Here is a 24368-nt window from a genome sequence, read left to right on the forward strand (position 1 = left end):
GTTTGCCCACAGGCCCCATTGCTTTTAATAGCCCTATCTTCCTCAGAATCTAAGGGCCTTTCCAGATGATTTTTTTTTTGAAAAAATACTTTTATCTTTAGCACTAGTCCTGTCAAAGACTATTAATGCAATATTCCACTCTCACAGAAGAGAAGGGCAGGTAAATTCACTGGAAACGATCAAAACATTTTCTATTTTGTCTTTTATTTCTTTTTCTTTTTTTAAAGATCAGAGAAGATCCGGTTTTATTACTACACGGGAGGGAAAAAAACTGTCAGTTTAAATAGGAAATGCACCAAACATGGGGCACTGAGAGATGGCGCGACGGCAGCATCATGCACCAGCCACAAACATTTTTACAGCTGAAATGAAAAGTTCAAAAATGCTGCCCAATGCTCTCCCCTTGAAGGTCAGAGATGGAGACTGACAGCAGGAAAAGAGGGGCACGTTCTGGTACTTGCTTCTGGAATTATTGCTTTGCATTGGTTTGTGATGAAGTCAGCTCAGAGGAAGTGAGTAGACTTCCATATGTTAGCTACAACTTAAAACTAAAAGGATCAGGAGTAAAGCGCTCAACTCTCTCTCACACACAAACACACACAATCACATGCACACACATTAATTTTTTTACAAATTCAGAAGATGGTACAGCCATGGTTCATCATATTTAAAGATATTAGCACATCTGGGATACATAAAACCATGTGTTCTTGAATACATGAAACAAATAACATAAGCTGCCCACAGTGGCATTACAAAATATTTAGAGTAGTAATGTAAAAAGTTGGAAAGCAACAGTTTGCGGATCTGTAGATCATTGGCCACCAGTCATCTACACAGGAAAAGACAGTTTCCCAAAACATTTGGCACCAGCTTCATTGGCACAAAGCTTTACTGGCACAAGTACAGGCTACTGTCAAGGGCTCTGACAGTCGAAACAGCACCTGAGCACTACAAATCACACATCCACAAGAGCTACTAAATCTCTCCCAAACTCATTCTCCACACATGTGTATGGGGAAAACAAAAACATTGGCAAAGGTATTGTGACCCATTAGGTTAAAAACCTAAGAGAAGAAAATACAAATGTGTGTATTTCGCCCTCAGTGTTATGAAAAGGGAGCATGTTTTTGGTTATTTAGTATGTTGTCCAATATTTATTGGCAGAAAGAAACACTTTCTGCATCAGAGGCCAAAAGAACTTGCCCAAATTTGAGCCCCATGGCCCTTGACTAGGAACCTCAGTTCTGCTTGTGTCCCAACACAATACAGCTGGAATTGTTCCTCAGTCTCTAGAGGACCCATTATGGGTGTCTTTGGGGAGAGATGAGTTAACTCTTTCTGACCCTGTCTACAAACCTGTCTACACTGCAGAATCACACTGATTTACTCCTCAGTTTCTCTTCTTGGGCTGCCTTAGGGAGTGTTGTCCCAAGTGTACCACTGCAGTTTTCTAGCACAAAACTCAAAATATACCACCATACTATAAATTCCAAGGTTCTTTAGGACAGAACCATGACAGATAAAACGGATATAACAGGGTAGTGCTGAAATATCTAAAGAAGGAAAGGATTAGTGAATCTTCAACAGATAACAGTCTAACTTCCTCTCCTTCCATGCTTCCCTATTTTGAACTTGTTCTGCACAGGAAGCCGCCAAATCCCATGTAGCTTGATGCCCTCTCCAATACATCCTGTGCAGGACAGATGCAATTCTGTGCAGGAATTGTCATAATAATTATGGGGGGAAATGGCCAAAAAGCCTCTGAGACATCCCACAAGGGTTTCTGTGAAACTCCTTGGAGAAAAAAAGTCAAGCCGAGATATCTTATTGTGAGCAGAAACAAAGATTTGTTTCCCTAAGATTTGAAAGGCTGAGAGATCAGCATCCTTAAGAGTACAGCAGTCCCAAAATTCATATAGGATGACTGTAAAACTTGCTTGGGGGAGTTGTGGGAACTTAGTGGATCCCTTCAGCAAGAGAAAGGAAGAACAGAAATGAAACAAATAAATAAAATTTCACCCTCGGATGCTGGCTATACTTAGAAAGGCTAGTGAAAGTAACTGTAATAATTTATGAGGTGACCCACTACTTTAAGTCCAGACGCTGGCTATACATGCACTGGCCATGAGAAGATGCCTTTTTCAGATGTATGCATATATACATCTATACATATAGATGTATGCATATATGGCTCCTCTGCCTGAGAGAGAATTCTGGCTCAGTAAGGATCTGAGTACACCATGGAATTCTTGTGAATATGTGGAAATATTATGGAAATATTTTGGTGTTATATGGTTATTAACATTTCCTGTCCTCCAGTTGTGTGTACCTTTATAGTGTGGACATGAGCAAATCTGCTGTCATCACTGCCTTCTCCTAGTCCTGTTTCTGTTTTGTGAGAACCAGAAGCATATAAGTATAAAAGTGCTTAAGTGTATAATCCTATACCAATTTACCTGCATGTAAGAACATTGAAATTAGTGTGACTGATTTCTGAGCGGACGTGTACAGAATTAAATCATGCCAGACAAGAAGAACCATATGCCTGCACTCAGCAGGGCAGGCATCGGAGCATCAGACCAAAAGGGGTGGGAATTAATTGCCCACACCAGCCATCACTGAGGAAAACTACAGGGTTCCCTCATGACATTCTTGTCATGGCTGGTTTGCCCTTCCTTTGTCTTCATCTTTGTATGCTCAGGTGGCACCGAACAGATAAGACAGGAAAAGGCATAAGACAGCATGGCTAAAATAGCAACTTGCCATTCGAAATGAAATATACATATCTTGTCGATAAGGTACTACTCCTGCCTGCCAAAGGGCTGGGTAACAAGATGAATAATGAGGAAGTTCAGACTTGTGTCTGATGTGTGGCATTTGTAAGATCCAGAGTGTTTCGGGAGGCCATTGGTGCTTTGCAAGCACCTCTTATTTCATGAGGTGCTAACAAGTTGGTGGTTTTGGAACATGCATGTTTATCAGTTATATCATTCCGTCATTCTTTTGGGAGCGCTTTAGCTCATCAGTGACCTAGTTTCCTGTTTTTCTTTCAGAGGACCCTGTCTTCAGATAGCAATGTCTGAGGCAATTATTGATTTAGCCAGAGTTTGGAAATAATTAGTTGCAAACAACTAGTTACTGGTAATAATTCCTTTTTCCTATTAGCAAATTAGTAATGTTGGGCTTAAAAATTAGTTAAATGACAGGAACTGGAAAATTAGGTCATTGGTATCTGCATTAAAAATGAAGCCATTTAACTCTTAATTCTACATTAGAACTATTAACATGTAAACTTAAACATTAGTTAACACACTCTCAATAGAGGGCACATGTGACTCCCATTCCCCAAAGAAAAAAGGTCATTACCTCCTTTCAAAACCTAGCATTCTGGAAAATGAAAAAAGAAATGGGAAAACTTTAAAGATTTAACACTTTTATTTTAGTGTGAGTTAAATTGATTTCGTCAGACACCGAATGCAATGCATGACTGTAATATGTATGCATATCTCCACGATGAGGTGAGGATACAGACAACCTGTATGCATTAACAAACTATTGTTTGGTTGTTGTGGGTTTTCTGGGCTCTTTGGCCGTGCTCTGAAGGTTGTTCTTCCTAATGTTTCGCCAGTCTCTGTTTCACCAGTCTCAGCATTAGGAAGAACAACCTTCAGAACATGGCCAAAGAGCCCGAAAAACCCACAACAACCATCAGATCCCGGCCGTGAAAGCCTTCAAGAAAACTATTGTTTGTTAATTTGTTTCCCTAAGATTTGAAAGGCTGAGAGATCAGCATCATTAAGAGGACAACACTCTCAAAACTCACATGGGATGACTGTAGAACTTACTTGGGGGAGTTATGGGAACTTAGTGGGTCCCTTCGGCAAGAGAAGGGACCCACAATGGTATGTTAACACAGGAATGAGGCTATCAAGCAGTTAATGATTTCAATTACCTGACAAGTAGGTCCTAGACCAAATCAAGATTGAGCTATCTCTGGAGGCAAAAATGACAAAATTGTGGCTGTCCTATTTTGAGCACATCATGAGAAGGCAAGATTCTCTGGAACAGACAATAATGCTGGGGAAAATTGCAGGTAGCAGGAAAAGAGGAAGACCAAATATGAGATGACTTGATTCCCAAAAGGAAGCCATAGTCTTGAGTCTCTGAGAGCTGAACAGAACTGCTGAGGACAGGACATTGATAGGTGTGTCATAAATCAGAAGTGACTTAACTGCATTTAAGAGTAACAACAAAGCCAAGTCAATAGCTGTAGACCAAATTGACTTGGGTGTCACAAAATTGCTACATCAGACAACAACAACAAAAAACAAGAGACAAAAAGAGTTGTGGCATCTTAAGGACTAACTGCTATATTTTAATGTGAGCTTTCATGGATCAAGTCAACTTCATCAGACAATTTTCTTTCTTACAAGAAGTCTTTTCAAAGGATCTTGTACATTGCTAGCCAATGTATGTGCTAATGACCACAGATTTATTGCACCCAAATCAAATGAACAACAGTGGCCCAACAAGGAAAAAAATACTGGCTTTTATCTCCCATGGTCAATGTTGGAAAAATAATTTTATTTAGAGCAAAACTACAATCCAGTAGCCTCTGTGCAATATGAAGGTAGGCTGATTTACATCCACCCTCCTCTGAAGGAGTCTTTAGGCTAAAGAAGGCTGTGCATATTGCTGAAATTATACAGGCCTAGCTGAATTGCCCCCACAGGTTCCTGAACATCTGCCTATCTGAATGAAATATGTCATGGAATGATTGCTTAACAAATAATTTGCATCCAGTTGAGTGACAGTCAGAAAGACCCTGATTCAAAAAGCAGCAATTTAGCCTGTATATATTATTTCAAGGGACGTGGTGGCGCTGCGGGTTAAACCGCAGAAGCCTCTGTGCTGCAAGGTCAGAAGACCAAGCAGTTGTAAGATCGAATCCACACGACAGAGTGAGCTCCCATCACTTGTCCCAGCTACTGCCAACCTAACCATTCGAAAGCATGTAAAATACAAGTAAATAGGTACCACCACAGTGGGAAGGTAACGTGTCTAGTTGTGCTGGCCACGTGACCATGGAAACTGTCTTCAGACAAACGCCAGCTCTATGGCTTGGAAACGGGGATCAGCACTGCCCCCTAGAGTTGGCCACGACTGAACTAAATGTCAAGGGGAACCGTTACCTTTACCTTATATCATTTCAATTACTTAGCTTCAGCAAGAAGAAAAAGAGGTGCTTCTTGCACCAGCAGATATTTTATTTTTTATTTTTCATGTTAATTAATCCATCAATTCATTTTATGTTTCATTCCAACAGGCCAATTTGCAAGCAACCATGGCACTAGGCCTTCAGCAGTAGGATGGGCCTTCCTTTCTTGTGTACACAGGTGTCTGGGAAAGAGGCATACAAATAACCTAATTTTTCAAACATTATCCATGGGGGACTGAGGCAAGCCTCCCTCCCTTTGTCAGGTAGTGCTGTTGACTTGATTTGAGTGCAGGGGGAATGAGGTCATGGAGAACTCAATATTTGACTGGAATCAGATAGGCCAACAGTTCTCTGAGGCAGAGGGCCAAAAAGTAGCCCCCTCAGCCCCCAAATTAAAAAAGAAGCACTTTAAATCCTTATGTTCTAAGACATATGTGAGCATTTCTGTTGGGTTGTGAGGGGCTCCAAGAATCTTGGGCTTCCCCTCTCTGGGGAACTTTGTAAAGTTTAAAATAAGGGGAAGGGATAGGACTGTGGTCCCTTGGGACAGATTCCATTGTCCAAGGTATGTGAGATGGCCATGTGTGGTCAGCAGACATCTAGCAGTTGCCTGACCCTGAATGAAAATATATGTCCATCATAAACGCAGTTTGGAAATTCTGTTTTCTGCTGTGTTTCATGTATCTCACCATTGCCAATGGGATCTGTTTAATTATGTACATCCTACTGTGTGAGGGTGAAGAAAGCTATCTAAATATGTCTCTTCCTCAAAGGGACTGCAAACAGTCACTCCCCATAACTATAGTTTATGTATGCGTTTTTAAAGTGTGTGTGTGTGTGCTTGCTTCATTATACGAAGGTTAAAAGGTTTACAAAACAGAATGATTAATGGAGCCTGGAAACCAATCCCACCCAGTAGAAAGATAAGGAACGGCAAAGACAATTTGACATGCTGCACCAGTGAGCCCGTTGTCGGTTGGCTCTCTGCAAAATCTTTGTGGCCTAGCCTGCTATTTCCTTTATTTGCAGACAAGTCTGCTCCACATGCTGCGATTGTTCACCGCCCTGTCCCCTGTTCTGTTGTTGCCATACATTTCTGGCACCTCACCGGGGTCAGGAGCGCCAGGGTCTCATTCCCCCGATGACCTAAATATAAAATACATGAAATTCTGGAGAATTGGTGCTGATTAAAACTGCTGTTGCACTGAGGTTTTTTCCTTTTGTGAAATGCTGGGAGGTCGTCCCCCCCTTCCCCAGACAGAAGGAACCAACCACCAAAGGGGAGCAAAAATGACTTGGTAACAGCAGTCTTAGACTTTATTTTTAAAACATTTGGCACTCAGTTCTTATATTGTAAGAGGTTTTCCAAATTGGATGCCAACATAGCTGATAAAGTGTTGGCTGTGTTTCATCAAGAGAGACACCAGGAACTTAGTATGAAGTTCTGCCCCAGCATTTTTACACGTTCCACGAAGCTTAGGCGCGATTAGTAGTAAACACATTTTTAAAGGTAAAAGCAAAACAGAAAGAAATAGTAAAAAAGGCAAAAACATGGTCACACCATAAAGACTAACTTATACAGTACATACTGTATATTTAATGTCAGCTTTAGTGGACAAGTCCACTTCATCAGACAGCTCACATATATATATGGTGACCTCAATATTTGACTGGAAATATTGAGATCTATCTATCTATCTATCTATCTATCTATCTATCTATCTATCTATCTATCTATCTATCTATCTATCTATCTATCTATCTATCTATCTATCTATCTATCTATCTATCTATCTATCCATCCATCCATCCATCCATCCATCCATCCATCCATCCATCCATCCATCCATCCATCCATCCATCCATCCATCCATCCATCCATCCATCCATCCATCCATCCATCCATCCATCCATCCATCCATCCATCCATCCATCTATCTATCCATCTATCTATCTATCTATCTATCTATCTATCTATCTATCTATCTATCTATCTATCTATCTATCTATCTATCTATCTATCTATCTATCTATCTATCTATCTATCTATCTATCTATCCTTGTCCTTTTTTAACTTTTTATTTCTGTTTTGCTTTTAGTTATAATGCTTGTGCAGGCTAACATGGCTATCCCTTCTACAACTACATTTTGAAAAATGCATAAAAATATTTTTTTGCAATACAGTAGAATTTGTTTCTTTTCTTTTTCCAATAGGAAAGGTTGAACTGGGCCTCAGAGCTTTATCCAAATATTACTGAGACATGGGTGGCTTTGGCATAGTATTGTATTTGTTTGTCCCTAATTTACCATGCTTTGACTATTGGTAGGGCTGTCCCCGAGTGACCTGGCATAAGGCTGCTCTGTATGCGTCGCCATGTGAACCTGAGATCTTCTGCATTGAAAATACATGCTGTACAAGTAAACGATGCTTCCCCACCCCCAAGTTCAAATTCTGCCCCAAAGTGATATGCCCCAATCTAGTTATACTCTTCCCAATAGAGACTGAGGGTGTGATCAGATGGCAATAAAGCGTTATGTCTGATTGCTCTTAAAGCAGCCCTTCCATGCATACAGGAATCACTCAAGCCTGGCTCCAAAAAAAAGAGTAGCCCTGTGGTTGGAGGTCCAGCCTGGACACAGAGCAGGATCAGGCGTGTTGGCAATCTCCTGTATGTCATCTGACTGATGAAAAATAGCTTATGTTGGTCCATGTTGCAAAACGCGAGCTATTTCTCCATCTGGTCGCACCCTGTGGACCTGACAGGCACGAAGATGCAGGCATTGACCTGAACTTGGACTCGATCCAACCTTTGGTTGAAACAGAACAGTTCTGCTGAGGCCTTGGATTAACAAAGCGCATTGTTTTCCAGGTGTATATGTGAGATATGTAAATTACATTACATAGCTGTAATGAAATCTAAACAGAATGGGCCCATTTGAGAACAGTCTTGGGTGCTCCAGCGCCTAAACTGCTGTCTATAGGGCCCCTCAGTGTGAAAAGAAATGGTTTGTACTTGTAGGTGGTAGCTACCTCCCCAAACTATTTGTATCTTTATTACTCTATGCAACCAGCATGTAGTGATTCATGAGCAAGTATCTTACTCTCCCCTCCTTCTTTTACCCGTAATATAAACAGAGATTCCCCTTGGAGAAGAATCAAGCAGAGTAGACATATGAGGGTGAATGTGTGCCATTCTGGGTTCCACATATCACATTAACTTTTGTACTGAAACCCTAGGCAGCAGTTAAGTGTAATGAATGTTACTCTGTTATTCCTTCCACATCCAGACTAAATGGCAGGCAAGACTACACTGCAGCTGCAAACGACTTTGTATAAACCCAAAATCACGCTTGATTGCTTCTATTATGACCTTTAAACATCTGTATTCCTGAGGTTTTTTTAAAAAACATTGGCATTATTGCTGATGCCACATTAATCCAGTTTATTTGTTAAGGTGAAAATATTTTTACTTTCCACCTACAATTTTCAGCTGCCCTGTTTTCTTCCAAATATGGTGAGGCAACCATTTTTGCTGATTCGTGTAGCTCTGCTTTCTTCATAGATGAAGACTAGAGATGGGCGTATTCGTATTCGTATACGAATCCCTCGACAGAGGTGGCGATAATGAGGGTCCAGCCCCATAGAGCTGGACGGTCCACTCACAATTCTGCCACTGCCATGAGCTCCGGCATCCTTCCTATCACTCTAGAGCTCACAATCGGCTCACCACTCCTGGGAGGAGGCGGGACGACCAGCCTCTCTGCCAGGTTGAAGAGTGGCTCACAGATCGCAAGCTCCGAAATGATAGGAAGGATCCCAGAGCTTGCAGCAGGGGCGGAATTATGAATGGACTGTCCAGCACCATGCGGCTGGGCCCTCGTTATTGCCACCTGTGTGGGGGTATTTATATTTGTATACGAATACCCCCGTCTCTAATGGGGACCATTTCAAGAAAAGTCAAAGATGTGTATAGATTAGACATGGGGACGACTCCCCATTTTGGCGAGTCGTCCCACTTCAACTTCAAGCACAAAGTTGCCCCCATGAAGCGATGAATAACAAAGTTATTCATCAATTCATGGGGAGTTCTTTTTTTTAAAAAAATGCCCCCTCACTGCCACCACCAAACCCTGCTGCCACCCCACCACCACCGTGCCACCTTAAGGGAGGCTAAGGGAATCCAGGCTGCCCTTTGCAGAGATGGCAGCTGCAGCTTCCCTACCCTAAATGAAGCCTCAGCCGCCATCTTTGCAAAGGGCAGCCACTCTCCCTTTTTACACGCCGTGGCTGTGGAGGCTGGATGGAGACCCTGGCGGCAGCAATTACTGTAAGGGGGTGTTGGCAGGGGTGGGGGGGGTAAGGTAGGGAGAACGAAGGGGATGGGGGTAGACTGTGGGGGACTTAAAATCTGATGAATACGGATTGACAAATATTTAACAAATCGGCTATTTTCATAAAAAAACCTGATCCATTTTAATATTCGTCCCCATCTCTAATATAGATATGTGTGTAGGCATCCTTCAGTCTTGAGAGACTGTGGTAACATGCTCTGTATGGAGGACGGAACAGCGTCTAGTGTGGCTGAGAAGGCCAATTTGAGAGTGACAATCCCTTCCACACTGAAGACAAATACAATCCGTCCCCTGTCCAGCTCCCTGATTTTGCTGGTTTTGGCCTGCTGAGCAAATGTCTATTCAAATTGGGACACGCTATGCTGTACTGCCTGCCTCCAACTGGGAGGGTATAAATACAATAAATAAATAAATAAAATAAATAAAGGCTTGATGAGTTAGTTATGCAGCTATCACATGACCTCTGAGGAGGGGACCTTATGGACACATAATGCCTCTTCTCTGCAAGTATAAAGGGAACAGTGATATGCAGCTGGATCAGCTGTGTACAAAACACACAGGTCCTTTGTAAGGTGCTACATTTTAAAAAATTTACTATATATCTTGTATTGCTGAAAATGTTGTATATTTTGTGCATTTACAGTTGATTTAAAAAAGTGTGGATTTTGGACTTTGGATTTTATCTATTCTGAGAGGGGTCAAATGAAAGAAAAAAAATCACAATTCTCTAAATTTGCTGGCTTTTGTTCTGGGTTCTCTCAGCATCTTATCTGATCATCACCTCTCCTTAGCTCATGAACATGTTTTACTATGTATTAGAGAAAGATTGGCCTTAGAAGAAGAAGAAAACCTCCAATGCATTCCTGCATGTCAAGGATAGCAGATTCTATAACACGTATATGCACCTACTGTATGACACAATCTAGTTACAGAGAATCACAGAATTCATTTCAGCCTCTACAAGTGAGAGTTACTGACATGACTCTGGGCTTCCGTAGAAGGAGGGACTCGTTTCAGGAGAAGTAACCAAGTGGTTTTTAAAATAATTTTATTTCCTATTTGCATTCATTTGAAGAAGCAACTGATGCTTAAATTGCATTACTGTTGAATTCGGTGCAATAAACTATTCACCCTACAATGTTTAGTGTTGTCCTAATTTCTTTCAAAGACATGGCAAGGACACACACTTTATTTGAATGTGGCAAAGACAGAGGCAGAACTTTGCAGGAGAAGTTCTCATATGCGAGGCAGAGCACGTTCACAACCGGGGGGGGGGGAAGAAATGTAAATAAGTTAAGAATTCTGTTGCTCTGAAATAAGAAGTCTCATCTCTGCTCTCACCGACAAAGCCAGATTGTATAGTTGGCACTAAAAGGAGCCATGTGAAACAGAGCATCTTCTTTTGATGGCATGTAAGGAAACCATAGAGGTTGTGTTGTGGCAGCTTCCCTGCTCCTATTTCACCATGAATGGTAGAGCCTGGCCTCAGTGTACAATAATTGACAGATATTTGAATTAGGACTTGGAAGATCCAGGTTCAAATCCACATACAACTACCTCACGGGGAGGTTCTGGGACAAGAGAGGGCAAGAACACAGTATATCTGACAAAACAAAGCTCAGTGGTTTGGTGTTCCTTTGTGCCAAGGAATGAAAGCAGGAGAGAAGGCTGCTGCCTACATCTGCGTCTTTCTTTGCTTCCTGAAATGATGAGGAAATACTCCTGCAAAGCCCCCTACTTAGCCCAGACTGTAATTGGAATTTAATGAGGATTTCAGGGAACAGGAAACCTTTTTGTGCTCTACTTGACGTTTTCTTCCAGTAAGCATTTTTGTTCTTGTTGTTGAACAAAGCTTGAAAAACCAAGGTCACCTTTGCACAGAGCAATCAAAAAAATATACAAGATATGCACAAGGAAAGGACAGAGAAGAACGAGCAACTATGTGAAGGGCACCTCAATTTCTGAGGAGTATTACAGAGGTTAGAAAAATTACATCTTTAGCTGGGAGTTCTTTAACCCAACATCAACTGCCAGGTTTTTTAAAATGGTTTCAAATGTACAATTAACCAAGATAAACAAACCCTCTAACTTTAATTTTAAATGAAAAAGGGTCAAAGTACAGCATAATTTCTGGATTGAGAAAAATATTGTGAAATTCGATGCACATATTACATGAGAGATCAATGGCAAGTTCTTTCATCATCATCATTTCTTTTTTTTATGACATGAAATGCAGTTTCAGGCAGCTGAGAGAGCAATGGGCGCCATGGCATTTAAGGAGGGGCTTAATCTTTCTCCCTACCTGTGGCATGCTTTAGGTCAAAATTATGTCCATTGATCAAATATTTCTTCCATATGGAGTTAAATGTAGAAGACCAACGATAATATTTTGAGCTGGACAACTTGCAACTTTCCAGATATCGTTGGACTGTCCTTCCCAGCAGTCTTAGCTAACATAGCCAATTGTGAACAATGGTACAGCCAATGGCGAGCAACGGTATAGCCAGCCGATGGTGAGCAGCAATGTGACAGCCAACAATACAGCCCAGCAACTTTTAGAGTGCTATACTTTGCCCACTCCTGTTATGGTCACTGTTTCCCCAAAGACAGAATCACCTGAGGGTACAGTTTTGTTTCAAAACAGTCGGGGGGGTTCGCTCAGCAGACCACAGATCAGGTGAGACTATGTTGTTAGAAAATATGCTCTATTTGGATATTTTCAAGTGGATGGTAGTTGAATATGGCTTTAAAATGTTCAATATGTATCCTCAATGCACAAGTCTGATGAAGAAATGACAAAATAAATGGAAAAATGTAGGAAAGAGCCAAACAGCATCATCACATGTGCAAAGAGACCATACCTAGGATGGTATAATCAGAAGGCTAAATCCAACTGTTAGCCCCAACTAAAGACATGTATGTTATGTAGTGAGACCTGACTTATAGTGACCCTAATAGGGTTTTCAAGGTAAATGAGATATCTAAAAAGTGCATCCTCCATGAGTTTCCATTACCAAATTAGGATTTTTAAGTCCAGGCTCCTGGTTTCTAGACCATCACTTAATCCAGTACACCACACCGGGTATCTATCCAAATAAAGTACACTAATTTAATTAATAGAGGTCAATTAAAACTTAGCATGCCCCATTCATTCAGTGGGTTCATTGCATCTGGAACTAACAATTGGATCTAGCCCAGAAACTGCTATGCTTTTAAATCAAGTAATAACATCTGGACAACAAAACTGAAAAGCAAGGAATCTTTTGCCTTAGAAAATCTCCCTGTCCTCAGCAGAAGCAGATAACAAACCTTTACAAATCAGTTTAAAAAATAAATAAAGAAGGAAAGAAAGAAAGGACACTTTGCAGATAAAACCATAGATCTTATCTGCTACATGATCTCATGCCTTTATTCAGTCTTATTTTCCCCTGAGAGATGGAAGCCATAGATCAGCAAACAAAACATTCTAAAAGAAAAAGAAAAAAACAACAACCCTCGGTGTGGCTCCTAGACCAGCCCAGTGATTAGCTCATTTCCAAATCCCTCATACTATTTTCAGCATCCAAACCTACCTATGGGTGTGGCTATATTAAAGGCAGGGAGCAAGCTAGTCTGGGATATTTTGGAATAGCTGGGCTTGATTAAAGTGATCTAATCAAGCCCTACAGTTCACATGGAAATTGTTCCTGCATCCAAAACAAGACTTCCAGTTTGAATTTGCCAATAAGCAAGCCACTTCAGGATATTGGCAAATTAATCATTTCCTTTGCTTCTCCACGGGGGAGGGGGCAGAGAAGTGATTTTTTTAAAACTGTGTAGTGGACTATCACTGATACACTGCATCAGTTGTAAAAAAGGTTTTTTTCAAATCTTTTCTTTAACTTCTCTTAAAGGGCCAGTCAAGAAACTACATGCAGGTGAAGCCAAAGATGTGGAACACAGGAAGTATTAAAGTATTTAATTTGCAAATATCCTGGATATTTCGGGTTATTGACAAATTCAAATTGGTAAACTTTGTTTAGATTGGTTCCAACGATCACATGTGCTGGAACTGATCTAAATCAGAATGATACTACCTGCAAAAAAATAAAAAATAAAAATAGAAGACCCCAACAGGGGCTCAGAAAAGTATAAAGAAGCTGAAGTGCTCACAGAACACAGAGGAGATGGATTAGGATGAAACCAGAAGGAGTCCCCACAATACATTTGGCAAGTATTATAACATTGGTGATGTACTGCCAGTTTTCTCAATGCTTCTTTGTGACACAGTACATTTTTTTAAAAAATCAGATTATGCAAACTTTGACTAGAAATTCTTAAAAGAGTTCAAAGAGCCAGTGAGGAACATCTAAAATGATGATGATGATGATGATGATGATAATACCTAAACTTTACCAGCATCCCAATTTAATATTAAATGTGTGAAGCATCTTACAGAATATTTTCCCATTAAACCCTTCTTTTTTGATGCCCCTCCCATCTAAGCAATAAATACACCCTATTTGGTAGTATCCAGGAGAAAAAAATATATATGGCAGAAGTGAACTCAGGTGCCACCCTCAATCTATTTGATTTATCTCACATTGTGTCTTTAAAATGAAAAGCTCTGATCTTTTACCTTATGGATGAGGTGGGTCTCTCCCTGGTTACTATCGTCATCTCCAGAGCTTTTCTGTTCCTCATCAGAGGTGACATCTTCAATGGGAATCACAGAGATGGGGCACACTTTGTAAGGCTCTGTGTAGGCACTGTGAACAGAAGAAAGAAGTTTTGCTTTGGAAACACTGGAAATGAACAGCAGAAGGACAAGTTAGAATGGCAAGCTGCAGATTATGGTCTTCAGCATCACTGTGAAAGGAAGCTGAAATGTTGCCTTGGAGACCGCAAAAATGACCCAGGTGTGTGTGTATGTAGCCTACAAGCTGCAACTTCCCTCTCTCACCATTTTAAAAACTTGTGACACAGGGAAACTTATAAATTTAAACCATGATGATAACCATAAATGATAATAATCACTAGAAAGCTTGTGAATCTCATGAGGCTGCTTCAGTAGGATCTTTCCACAGCCATGGAAGGTCCTACTCATTCCTGTGCCATCCCTTTGCAGTTGTGCAGATCAGAAGTCTTACGTCATCAAGCAGAACCCACATAGGAAAGGACAACAACAGAGAATGCCAAAGGAAAAGCATCATAAACTAAGGATTCAACACACATTCATTATTTTCTCATCCTCAGTGAAAGGGCATACCATGAGAGACCAGCTCACCCTGCTGAAAAAAACGGGTAAGCATTGCCAGATTTTCCACTTGCTATTAGGGGATTCCTTACAGGCTAAGGAAGTCAAGGCAGAGCAACCAGAACCCCCCAGAGAGTGGGGTTATATTGTGAAAGAAGATTCCTGGACCAAGGAACTGGTTGAATTGAGATTCCCTAAAGGTGAAGGAGCCAAACATGAATATCTTCGTTGACCTTTTCCTCATTACTGAAGTAAGATACAGTACATCGAAGACAAGGCCCTCATATCTCTCAGGGAACCAAAGGAGAGTCAACTCTCCATCTTGAATAATTGATTATTGTTGCTATATATTGCTGATACATTTTAAATGGTTTTATTTTACTTGCTGTTAGCTGCCCAGAGTAGTCAATGACTAGATAAATAAATAAAATAAAACTGGTGTTGGAGGTGACAGCACCAAAAAGGCCATCTCCGCTGCCTCCGGGGACAACAGCCAAAAGGTTCTCAGCACCTTGTGGCGGAGCTGCAAATATGTCACATGCCCTGCCCTCATGGTGGGCCTATAGGCTTTTGTAGGACTCAAACTCTGGAGGAATGTGGCACCCACCATTGAAGAAGACATTGGACCCTCATCCCCTAGTGAAATCAACTTGGGGGAGTGGAAGAAACAAGAGTGGCTTGGAGCGAGTGAAGTCAACTTACACTTTACATCATACTGTACACCAAAGGCAGACTATTAGCTGACTGTTGTTGACTGTTGCTCTCCCATCTGAAGTTTTAATAAACCCTGTTGTTGCTGGGGGTGTGGGCGAACTGTTTGATTGGGAAATTGATTCCAAGGATCTGTGACTGGAGGAAGGGTTACTTGCTAACCAGGTGCCAACCAGGTCACAAATCAGAGCACAGCGTACTGTCCTCTGAAGATGCCGGCCACAGAGACTGGTGAAATGTTAGGAAGAACAACCTTCAGAACATGGCCAAAGAGCCCGAAAAACCCACAACAACCAGTAGATCCCAGCCGTGAAAGCCTTCACGAATACTTTTTTAAAACTTCATATAGATGTGAAAGATGGCCTTCAAAGTGCATCATTCTAATTTTTTTATCATATTCCAAGCAGGCCCTAGTCTAATCATACAATACCTCTGGTAATAGCTCATAACAATTGTTAATAATGTATTCTGTACATGATGAGACCATAATGGTTTTAAAATGAACCTCAACTGCTTAGGGAAGAAACTTGTGCCACATTTTCACAGAAAGCACCACAGGCAAGTATGTAAATGCAACCCATTATGATTCCACTAATCTCTACAATAGGCAACTCATCACCTTTAGGGTTGTCTTTTTTACATGCTATTAGAGATTTGTAGACTTTAATTCAGCAAATCACCCCAGGTTGAAGAATAGAGAAACTGTCTTTCACTTTATTGGGTGCTCGCATGCATAGGCTGGGACCTATCGCTCACATCTGATGGTTCCCAATCATTTGACCCTAAGTTACAACTTTGCACATGAGTTGGCCAAGTTTCTTATTGTGTATTCTGGTAAAAGAGGCCTACTTGGTAAAATGTTCCAGAGATGCTGCCAGGTAAATTACTACTACAAACTCCACAGCAATCCAATGTGGCCTTAGCAGCATTTGTGCAGCTCCTCGCTCCACCCAACAACAACAACAACAACAACAACAACAACAACAACAACAACAACAACAACAACAACAACAACAACAAACATTTTTCTGATCCTAGAAGCCTTACTTCAGATATCCCATTCAGGTGTTCTTACAAAAACTTTTTTCTGACTGAGGATAAGGCACCCCTCCCTCATTTGACCTACAGAAGCCAATCAGACTGGTAGTGGAATCTTTCTTCAACATGTTGATGAGATAGCATCGCATCCTCAACCATACCTGAGGGCATAAGGAGCATGGGGTAGACTGTTTGGAGCAGAGAGGTTTCCTCCAACAGAGGGAATGCTTAGTGGGATGCTGTTACTGGGTACCCTGCAACACCCAATAACTGTCACCTGAGGCAGCCTCCTCACTTTGTCTAATTGGAGGGTTTGGACCCCAGTCAGTTTACACACTATTTAGCAAGCTTTCGCCCTTAAAAGTGGGTGGAATGGCTGAGCTAAGCATACCAACTGAAATGCAGAGAATATCGCCTGAATATGCACAGTTCTCATTTCAGTGGCTCAGTCTTAACATTATAATTGATCTTGCATTTTTCCTTCTCACCTTTGAATACAATGTTAGGGATCAGGATGGTATTCAAAGATAGAATGTAAGATGATGTCTTTTCCTCATACTGATACTCAATATTCCATCAGATTTATGACTTTATCAAAAAGATTACAATCAAATGGACAGAGCAGTTAAACCAAAGACTTCTCTACACTTGGAGGACTGTAATATCTTGCAGACAAGCTAACATACCCATCGGGTGATGCCCATACTGAATCTCTAGGACCTTGTCCAGGCAGAATTTTATCTGAAATTCTGGGCAGCTTCTGCCAGTAGAGCAGGGTTTGTGGAGATTCATTTTCAGCTTGGGGACCAAATTTGTAAAGGGTCTCAGAAAGGGCAAATTCCAGCAGAGGACAGAGCTAAAAGTGCAGGGAGGGGCTATCACAAAGCAAGCAGAATCAGATGTAATCAATTTCCTATCAAGTATACAAAGTCAAACACAGTTCTGTGGCTTCCAGTCAGGGCTAGGAAAGAATTCTTCCTGCAACATTGGAAAATAAGTACCAATTAGAATTAATAAAACTGGGGTAGTTCAACCAATGGTCTGACCCAATACAAGACATTTTTGGGGCTCCTAATAGCTTCCTTGCTGCAAATCACAGCCCAGCTCCATGAACAAATTCATGGTCTGTAAACCAGAGCTCTGGTCCATGCAGTAGCTTGACATAGCCTCTTATCTCCAATCACTAATTGAAAACTTAAGCAAAAGAAGCTCCAGACGGAAAGGGGAACCTGATGGATCACATCCGGCCCTGGCGGGGACCATATGGGTTATCAAGTCCAGCCCCTGTCAAGGAGGCACAGTGGGGGAATTAACTCTTAACCTCTGACTCTGCAGCCAGATACCTAAACCACATGTTATATTCTTTCTATTATTAATATCGCAAAGTGAGTAACTGAGACTGTAAGTGCCAGTTAATGAGGAAAAGTGTGGATTAAACTAAGGAACTTCAAGCTAATTCTGCTGTGTGAATACCTGTACTTCTGCTGTGCACCTAGAGGAATCTGGCCAGAAATTCAAAACTCTGCAATAGTTGAAAGGCAGCAAGATGGGGAAGGTTATTGCAGACAAGATAGAGCTAGATGGAACCATTATAAAGCAGTTTTCTGTGCTCCAAAATGCATGTCATGCCCTTTCTTTCTGTATATTAATTATTATTAATGCTGAGATTGGGATGTACAGCGAGCAATCTCTAGGCTGTATAGTAGTAAATACAAGTCCAAACAAAAAATGTGTTGGAGAATAAGTGTAGTGGCACATATGCACTTTAAAGACAGTATCAAATATTTTGAAATTCTCAAACCAGTGAGAAAAAAAAATCTCCTAAGAGCCAGGCCAAAAAAGTTCCCCGAAAGAAAGGAAATCTAGTATTTTCTACTTTCCTAAGGGATAATAATGAAGTGTACATATATCACATTAATTCTGTCAATACATTTTTAAAATGACAAGTGATTTAGGAAGACCATCTCTCTCGATGGTCCTAGAATGAGATATGATATTGCATGGCATCGATATTCAGTGCACACAAAGTATATGACTGCAAATGCATACCCTGTGTGAGCATTCATCTTCACCCATGATTATTTATGATGGGCAATTGCTTTCCCAGGTTGGAAAGCTATTATTCTTTACATTACAACAAACTTAAGCAAAAAAACCCATTCTCCCAAAAGAGCAACAGGCTAGGAATACTCATGGGTTGAAGAACGCAACTAGTTAGATGCAGCCAAGACCTAGCAGAGCTCAAAAAATTCCTTTGGGAAAAAATGATTCCATTCTCTATAATTTGTTCAAGTCTCCACCTCAAAAACCAAGTCATTATCATAATCATCACCACCACCATCATTTTGCTCTTTATACTGCTCAGTGATTTACTCATTACTTGTTCATTGTTTTTTTTTTAATTTCATTTTTGGGTGGGGACTTAGAACTGCTAAGAGAATCATGTAAAATGTTGTGCGTGTTGCTGAAACTCTTCTAAAATGTTTTAAAACAAACTAGATAATAACTATAAAACTACCCATTTCACAAGAGAGAGAGAGAACCCATTTTGCATCATCTCCACTCATGACATTATATCTGAAAAATAACTTTGTTACACCAATCTGACAAAAATTGTAACTCCTTACTGGAAACTTTGTAACTTAGAATTCATTATTTCTTCAATCTGGGTCCTAACAGAGTTTGAGAGGTGAAACAGAAAATGGTGGCAGCAGATTTTAAGTGTTATAAAAAGCTGACAATCTGTTTAAGTATTTAATTTATAACTATTGGTTAAAATCCTGTTTTGCTGTTATACAAAAGCTGTAACATGTAGAGAAGAATTACCATAAATTAAGAAATCTCCATAGGCATTATCACTTGCATCCTGAGCCATGCAACCCAACATGTGACAGGTAATGTCTATGGAGATTTCTTAAATTATGGCAATTCCTCTCAAAAAGTTACGCCTTTTGTGTAACTGCACAACAAGATTCCAGCCATTATGATTTACTGGATGGGGAGATGTATTTATGAGCTTTTCTTCCTCATGGGCCAAAATAACTTGGTTGACCTTGTGTATTGTCCAGCTTGACTCAGGGTCAAGGACTAGAAACCATTTGCTGCCTTATTTTATTTATTTATTTATTTATTTAATTTATATGCCGCCCACACTACCCAAAGGTCTCTGGGCAGCTTACAGCATTTAAAATACAATAAAGATATGTACAATTAAAATACAATTAAAATATATATATCAAATTACCATCAGACCCACAGCTAATATTATTTCAGTTAAAAGCCTTCTGGAACAGGAAGGTTTTGACCTGGCGCTGAAATGTCATCAGTGTCGGCACCAGACGAATCTCAGTCGGGAGGGCATTCCATAGTCTGGGGGCAGCTGCCGAAAAGGCCCTTTGTCTGCAAGCCGTCCCTCTTACCTCCTTGAGGGACGGCTCTTTCAAAAGGGCCCCCTGGCTAGATCTTAGCTGCTGGGTAGGTTCATATGGAAGGAGGCAGTCCTTCAGGTATCCAGGGCCCAAGCTATTTAGGGCTTTATATGTCAAAACAAGCACTTTGAATTGGGCCCGGGCAGCAACTGGTAGCCAATGTAACTTGTACAGAATCGGCTTGATATGTTCCCTGGCAGCCACACCACTCACCAGCCACCCCGCTCGATTCTGAACCAGTTGCAGTCGCCGGACCGTCTTCAAAGGCAGCCCCACGTAAAGCGCATTGCAGTAATCTATACGGGATGTTACCAGTGCATGTGTAACTGTCATGAGACTCCGCTCGTCCAGGTAGGGCCATAGCTGGTATAGTTTCCGCAGCTGGAGGAAGGCGCCCCTGGCCACCGAGTCCACCTGGGCTTCCAGTGTTAGACTGGGGTCCAGGAGCACCCCCAAGCTGCGGACCCTATCCCTTAGGGGAAGTGTAACCCCATTCAGGGCAGGGAAATGGCCCTCCAGCCTGTCTGGCGAAGCATCCACTAACAGCACTTCCGTCTTGTCTGGATTGAGTTTCAATTTATTAACCCTCATCCAGTCCATTATCAGGTCCAGACACGAGTTCAGCACAGAAACCGCCTCACCTGGATTGGTGGAAAACGAGAGGTAGAGCTGAGTGTCGTCAGCATATTGCTGACTCCTCAGCCCAAACCTCCTGATGACCTCTCCCAGCGGTTTCATGTAGATGTTAAACAGCATGGGGGACAGTATCGATCCCTGAGGAACCCCATGACATGAATGCCATGGGGCAGAGCAACTGTCCCCCAGCACCACCCTCTGGACACGGTCAGCCAGGAAGGAGCAGAACCACCATAAAACAGTGCCCCCAACGCCCAACCCAGCCAGCCTATACAGAAGGACACCATGGTCGATGGTGTCAAAAGCCGCTGAGAGGTCCAGGAGTATCAACAGGGTCACACTCCCCCTGTCTCTCTCCCGGCAAAGGTCATCATACAGGGCGACCAGGGCAGTCTCTGTACCAAAACCCAGCCTGAAGCCCGATTGAAATGGATCCAGAAAATCCGTTTCATCCAGCAGTGCCTGGAGTTGCCCAGCCACAACCCGCTCCAACACTTTGCCCAAATAAGGGAGGTTCGGTACTGGTCGGTAGTTAGCCACCAGCCTTGGGTCCAGGTTTGGCTTTTTAAGGAGTGATCGAATTACCGCCTCTTTCAAGGTGGTAGGGACCACTCCCTCTCTCAAAGAGGCATTCACGGCCTCCTGGACCCAGGTGCGAACCCCCCTGGCTGATCTTCTAATTAGCCAGGATGGGCAAGGGTCGAGCAGAGTTGTGGTAGAACGGACAGATCCAAGCACCCTGTCCACATCCTCAGGTCTCAACAATTGAAACTCATCCATTAATACTTGACCTAAGCACGGTGCGCTGGACACATCCTCTGATTCTGCAGTAACTGTGGAGTCCAACCCACTGCGAATCTGAGCGATTTTTTCCTCAAAATGGATGGCAAACTCATCACAGCAAGCTGATGAGCAGTCCAGGACCTCCACCGGATTTCCCGGTTGAAGAAGATCCTGGACCACCCGAAACAGCTCGGCTGGGCGACATTCTGAGGAAGCAATACGGCTGGAGAAATATTGCCGTTTCGCCAGCCGTATTGCCACGAAATAGGCCCGATAATGGGCTCTAAGTTGTGTTTGGTCAGACTCCCAGCAGGATTTCCTCCACCTGCGCTCCAGCCATCTCCCCTCTCGCTTCATCGCCCACAGTTCAGAAGTATACCAAGGGGCTGTCTGGGCTCGGCGAGCAGGGAGAGGGCGCTTAGGCGCAATCGTGTCAACAGCCCGGGTCATCTCCTTATTCCATAGGGTGACCTGAGCTTCGACAGGAGCGCCGACCATATCAGACGGATAATCCCCCAGAGCATTCAGGAATCCATCTGGATCCATTGCCTCACCCTTGAAAGTATCTTGACTTGGCTCTATAATACAATTACGAAAGTACTGATGTTGTGAGGAGCTCAAGATATCCTTGATTTCAGTCCAGTTTTTAAATAATGGGCAAAAGCTGGTTCATGTGAAGTTACAAAGCAGAAGCTGATGATGTCATTGGCTGGCTCTGGTAACATTTTCTTCTTATCTCCCTTGTGGAGATAGAGGTTGGGAGTTCGATTCCCCACTGGGCCTCCTACAAGTACAACCAGCCTGTGTGGCCTTGGGCAAGCTGCACATTCCCAGGGCACCCCCAGAAGAAGGGAATGGTAAACCACTTGTGTGTACTCTCTCTCTCTGGGAAACCATGAAAAGGTCAGAATTGACTGGTGGCACATGATTATAATTAGCTTCTGAAGCTTCCTTGGGCTCCCGTTTGTCCTAGCAAAAAAGTTTGGAAGCCTTTGAACAAGTTGGGGCAGGCTTTAACTGCCAAAAATTACTGCCGGATTCCTGTTGGCAGGATCAGGACTGCTAGCAGTGATCTGGAAGCAATTTTTAAATTATTATCAAAAGCTTTGCATATACCTGTCTCAAGCTCCCAAAGGCATCCCCAGGATAAAAGGGAGCCCTGGTGAATTTTGCAACCTAAAAGGAGGATGATAAAGAGGTTTTAACTACTTTGGATTAAATGCTTCTGGTGTTTGATCTGGCTTGTGCCATAGAAAGTTATGCCAATAAGATTTTGCCCAGTCTACAGCTATAATACTGGAGGAGGTTTCTGACCCAGAACAAGAGGATTTACATCAGCTGTAAATAGGACTAGTAATTGGATTCTAGTCTTAAATTTTAAAATGCCAAGTTCTTTAAATTTCAGGTAGGTAGAAATCTCCATATTTTACAAACTTCACTGAGGCACAAGCAGAAAACAAAATCCCCCATCTCTAATGCAAAAAACTGGCACACGAGGGTTATAATTTATCTGTGTGTGCATGTGCAATGTGCATTTTAAGAAACACAATCTGCCACCTACAGTCTGAAGGAACACAGTCACAAGGATTCAATCTCTTGGTTCTCTTCTTTGGGAAGAAGAGTCTGAGGGTTGCTTGGGATTTCCCTTTTAACAACAGCAACGCAAGTGCCAAAATATCTTCTTCTTGGGCACTGCAGTGGTTTTGGTGGTAAAATAAAGAATAATGGCTTTACAATATTCTCTTAGATTGTTCCTACAGGAACTCACGAGCACACTCTGTTGCTGCTCTCTCGCTGTCCCTACTGATCACTTAATGAGCTCCTAAGGGACTGAAACTAGCTGTTCCCTCGTTTAGATGTAATGTTGATGAATTATAGTCCAGCCACATAATGTGTCTCTGGAAGTAATATCTGTGTCGGTACAGCGATCTCAAGCAAAGCGCCATTTTGGTGCTCTCTGCTCATTCATTTGATCAGGGTTCCTCCCCCCCCCTTTTAAATCCTTCAAAGCAGAATCTCTCAAATAAGGCAAGCGTACTGTGTATTTCAGCCCCTGCCAGTTCATGCCCAGAGATTGTGTAGAACAAGCTCACAGAGACAAGAGTTGGAGAATACAGGTATTAGAAATACATTTTCAGCTGAGATGGATCAGAACAGTACTAAAGGGGAAATAGATAAAGAGATGCATGTGGGAACACTGTGCTCAGCAACAGGTCTGTATGGGTTTTTAATGAGTTGCACCTGGGCCAGAAGACATACAGCTCTTCCATCAGTACTCCTTGTTAAATGTGCTGGAAGACATGACACACATTTATCACTTGGAAATGTTACTTTTTGGACTAAAACTCTAAGAAACCCCAGCAAACACATCTGTCTGTGCTGGCTGGGGATTCTGGGAGTTGTGGCCTACATTTCCAAGCTCTGCATGCTTTAAAGGCAGCCTTTTCCAACCTCGCATCCTCCAGACATGTTGAACTACAACTTCTACAGACCTACTCAGGATTACGAGGACTATAGTCCATGATAGCTAGAGGGTACCTTTTTAGCAAGGGCAAATACAATGTAACACATTCCTTGGCCCTGTTTATATTCCAACCCTATCTTCATTACTCGTCACTTTAATAACTGTGCTTTCTTTCATGCTCTTGGGTCTAAAGGTTGCTGAGGATGTAGTGAATTCTATCAGAGACGACTGTTTCCTGAACAAAGAGTATCAGAGGCATATCAGGAGTGTGGGAGTATCTTTAGATTGCAGACTGCATTTGTACTTATGTTTGAACTATACATCACTGCTATGCCCACAAGCAGAAATGGAGCAGGACAAAAAAATTAACAAAACCACGTGCTTTCACCTCCCTCATTTCTTACTAGTTGCTTACTTTATTGGTTGATTGCTTAAAACCATAGGTCATCGCAATATATCAATGACGGCATCAAACATATGTGTCTCTGTCATATCACA

At 41.9% G+C, this 24368-nt stretch overlaps 1 protein-coding gene across 4 annotated transcripts in view; it reads right to left on the reverse strand.

Annotated features, from left to right (window-relative positions):
* Positions 1–24368, reverse strand: part of FGD5 (FYVE, RhoGEF and PH domain containing 5) — a 162121-nt gene that overhangs the window by 67495 nt on the left and 70258 nt on the right. For all 4 annotated transcript variants that reach the window (XM_020802797.3, XM_072989496.2, XM_072989497.2 and 1 more), the window contains exon 3: positions 14193–14322. In XM_020802797.3, the coding sequence (XP_020658456.3) occupies positions 14193–14322 (130 nt within the window). The remainder of the gene's footprint in view (positions 1–14192; positions 14323–24368) is intronic.

The sequence above is a fragment of the Pogona vitticeps genome, chromosome 2 (assembly GCF_051106095.1).
Source record: "Pogona vitticeps strain Pit_001003342236 chromosome 2, PviZW2.1, whole genome shotgun sequence".
Classification (NCBI taxonomy): Eukaryota; Metazoa; Chordata; class Lepidosauria; order Squamata; family Agamidae; genus Pogona; species Pogona vitticeps.